The following is a 3,936-nucleotide window of genomic DNA, read 5'->3' as shown; positions in this document are numbered from 1 at the left end:
AAGGACGACCATAATGCCCATCGCCTTACCAATCGCCTGAGCACTTTGTGACCATCAAAGCGAAGTCATTAATGGCATCCGGTCTGAGGGCTCCGCCCACCTCCATCTGCAGGAGCTTCGCCTGAAACACCTGCAGCACCGCCATGGCATGCAGCACTGACGCCGCCTCATCATCCGCTGCGTAGGCCTTGTTAGCGAGGTGGGCAGTGGTCCTGCACAGTTTAGACAGGAGACTGATGTCCGAGCCCAGGGTCTTGGCCGGTGCAGGGCATAGGTGCGAGGTGACGGATTCCTTGATGGGGGGAGTGCGCACGTAAGCACGGGCCTCCATCCCGTCCACGTGTGAGAAAATGGCCTGCGTGTTAGACTGGACGTGCGCCGATTGGGGCGCAGACCACGTCTTCACGAGCTGTTAGTGGACATCGGGGAAGAAGGGGGACCGACGCCCTCGAATCAGTTTGTCGGCGAGAGGATCTAAAATACCAGGAGTTAAGCTTACTCCCGGCAGGCTCCTTCGGAAGGCTCCAGGTAAGCTCGAGCTCCTGGACAGCTTTCGTCATGACCCTCACGAGCTCCTCCTGAAGGTCTGGGGGCCCCTCACTGTCAGGGCAGTCACGCTCCGATCCCACCCAATCCTCTTTCTCAGAGGCCGAGATGGACATAGAGTCCTCATCCTCTTCCTCCCCGCCGAACGACACTAAGTCTTCGATGCTCGGAGGTGAAGCCATTCTTCAGGTTGTATTGAATAAATAAGTGAAGATTCTGATGTAATTGTTGCGTGCACCGCATTTTATACTGCCTCTCAAGCTCGTAGTATTTGCACACTTCGCAACAATTGGCCAGTCAATTGGACTGGCGTGAGCCAATAGGACTTCAGGAAAGTTTGGAAGGGAAGGAGTTCCCATAGAGGAGAAACCTCCGCGATGTCTGGTGAAAGCTTGAAAGGGAACTACTGAATATTTTTTGGTAAATGTTCCATTGGTTTACATAAGAATATAACTGGTATCCATTTACCTCCCAAACCAATGTGCATTTATTATTCTTCCTGGAACCCTCATCATCTGAATCTTGAGGCTCTAAAAGAAACATGGAATGTCAGGTCAGCTCCTAATCACAGCTCAAAAAAGGCTGATCAATAAAAGTCTCCATCTTCCATCACTCCTAATTTCCCTTACCATCTCTCTTGGAATTCAGCTCATCCCATTTGATTCTATTCAACATCAGTCGTTTAAATTTCTTCTGTGCTTTGGGGCCTACAGGGAGTAAGGAGTCAATTAATACATGAATAAAAATTCTGAAAAAAATAATAATTATAATAATAAAAATAACCATCTGTGAAGAGAATCATATAATCCTATAAAGATTATCTAATCACTTTCACCCACCTCCCTCCACTACTATGATGTTGACGTCTTTGTGAAGTACCACGGTGCCAGTGAGGTACAGTTGGTTTGCATTGGCCTCCACCTTAAACTTCTTGGCTGGGTTGTGCAGATTTCTGATTCTGAAGGCAAAGCAGATAAACTATTTGAGTAAACAAATTAGCAAAAAAAAATTTTCTTCTTCTTCTACCCGGGCCAGTGATGCCACCTTGTGGAACAACTGATTAGTGCAGAACCAAGTCAATGTGCATGTGTGACCTGCGCACACAAAGTATGCACGGTTGCAAAAGTCAGATGGTGTGCGTACAGTACACGTGTACTGTTTTGTTATGCAGACCCTCGTGTATGCATTAGGGATGTGCATCTCATGACTCAGGCCGATACAATACGCATCTCGATGCATAGCCAACGATACGATACATTAAAGACACATATGAAGCAGCTACCGATGCGATGCGATACGATTCACCCCTATTACGATGCAGTGCGATCCGATTTCGATTCGATTCAACACAATGCGATTCGATGCAATATGATGCAATGGAGAAAATATGATCACTTTTAATGCCTACTCATTTGAGCTTAGTAATTAGTACTGTATCCTACTAGCTTACATTTGATTTACCTATTACAATAGTCCCTTTACAGTTACTGCTATCATAAAAATACACTTTATATGTAAGTTTAAAATTCTACAAAAGACACATTTAATGTCCAAAAACTAATTTTTTAGCAAAATGTATATTTTACTCAGAATTATTGCACTCCTATTTGATTGCACTCTGTCTGTTTAGCGCGCAGCAGCGCTCGTTCACTCGCATCAGCCTCGCCCACCCCTGACAGCAAAATGGATTTGTTGCATGACTTTCTAACATTTACAGATGAAAAATATACTTGTGACATGTCAGTTATGCACTGAGGAAAACACAACGTCTCAAATGCATTAAACAGCACAGATATATTCGCTGTTTGTCATGGTGGATCGATTTGATCCATGATCGACATTAAGGTCTGCTTAAGAATAAGCGTGCACAAATTAGTGAGATTGTGTGAACTTAATTTGTCGTTTATGGAACCGCTTTAGCCCCGATTGATTTGTTAGGTTATTTCAAGTCAGGTTTTGGACTTTAATCCCAGTTTTTCCTCGGGTCTCCGTGGTGTTGTGATGCGTCATATTCACGCAGCAGCAGCGGGGATGAGAGAGCGCGCTTGAGAAACAGTTTAGAGGAGAAATCAATCTACATATAAAATATTGGTCACAGATTATTGGTCACTTTCTAAATAATAAAAGTATAGCGCATTCACTAGTAATTATATATAAATGAATCGGTTTTTACCGATGCAAATATGTTAGAAACGATGCATCGCGATATAAATGACAACTTGTAGCCGATGCACACTTTTTAAACCGCATCGTTAACTTTTTATGCCGATGCACCGAGCGAATCAGGGAATCTTCCCATCCCTAGTATGCATAAATCCGAAGAATACTTTGGCCTTTAGTCTGTGGTTTACTCAGTGTGTGTGATAGTACTGCATTTTAATGTAAGATTTGAGCAGATTTGTCATGTTTTATACCTGTAAACAGCAATGTGAACCCCATGACTCAAATCCTCCTTAAGTTTCTTCACCTTCTTCTCTTTCCTTTGTTCTGCTGTGAGTTTGCGTGCTGCATTTGCCTCCTCATGGGCTCTGAACAGACATGGTGAACATCACACTATGCACAAAATGCATCAAACCAAACAAATGACAGTTCTTCTTTGAATGGGATACTGTATTTTCCCCGAATATGAGTCACTTTTCTTGAATCATCGGAAATGAAAAGCATCTTATATAAATGCAATTAAAGTCAAGCAAACCAAACACACGCACATTTGGATTGCCGAATGAAAGCATGTGAAACGAGGTACATAAGCCCAAGTTTATTGGTCTATTGTTTCAGTTTTCCTTTAAATTTGTTCAGGCTTGGTGCTTATAATAAATGTTGTTTATAATGTATGCTACTAAAATTGTTTTTTTATTTTTTTACTTATTTTTCATTACTGTTCTGAATACCTTTAAATGTGTGGATTTATTGTGGAGTGAGGGGAACTAAAAATACATGTTTATAATGCGTGTAAACAACTCATTTTATTCAACAGTATTTTACATTATTTCTGAGTATAATAATAAAATGTGACTGACAAATTTATTAAAAGTTTAACAAATATTACATGTTTAGGGCCCTATGAAATGTTTTATTTTTCCAACCTTGTTTTATTGTAACCAAATTCTGTTTTAGCATGTCTAATTATTTGAAAGCATATAATATTATAATTAAAACATTGAAGAAATATTGAATGCTTATTCCTTAAAATAAGGTTTTAATAATTTTAGTATTAGTAGTAGCAGCCTGTTACGTACATTCTACTCAACAATAGAAATATATTTCTGCCAATGCCCTCAAGTTAAACCAAACTTTTATTCTGACGGGTTGCCGTGAATACCTTTACATTTCTGTGTGTGTATGACATGATGATAGTTTTACTCAAATGAAACGGTCAAATGCTCATGA

At 40.8% G+C, this 3,936-nt stretch overlaps 1 protein-coding gene across 1 annotated transcript in view; it reads right to left on the bottom strand.

Annotated features, from left to right (window-relative positions):
• The window catches only part of LOC107719195 (U4/U6 small nuclear ribonucleoprotein Prp3-like), a 21,817-nt gene that overhangs the window by 6,144 nt on the left and 11,737 nt on the right, over positions 1-3,936 (bottom strand). Inside the window, exons 12-15 of the mRNA XM_016526569.1 lie at positions 2,961-3,074; positions 1,386-1,504; positions 1,176-1,253; positions 1,015-1,076 (exon numbers count right to left, since the gene is read on the bottom strand). Coding sequence (XP_016382055.1) covers positions 1,015-1,076; positions 1,176-1,253; positions 1,386-1,504; positions 2,961-3,074 — 373 coding nt within the window. The remainder of the gene's footprint in view (positions 1-1,014; positions 1,077-1,175; positions 1,254-1,385; positions 1,505-2,960; positions 3,075-3,936) is intronic.

This window comes from Sinocyclocheilus rhinocerous, unplaced genomic scaffold, assembly GCF_001515625.1.
Source record: "Sinocyclocheilus rhinocerous isolate Xijiao unplaced genomic scaffold, SAMN03320098_v1.1 scaffold1985, whole genome shotgun sequence".
Lineage (NCBI taxonomy): Eukaryota > Metazoa > Chordata > Actinopteri > Cypriniformes > Cyprinidae > Sinocyclocheilus > Sinocyclocheilus rhinocerous.
This window is presented reverse-complemented; position numbering and strand designations above follow the sequence as displayed.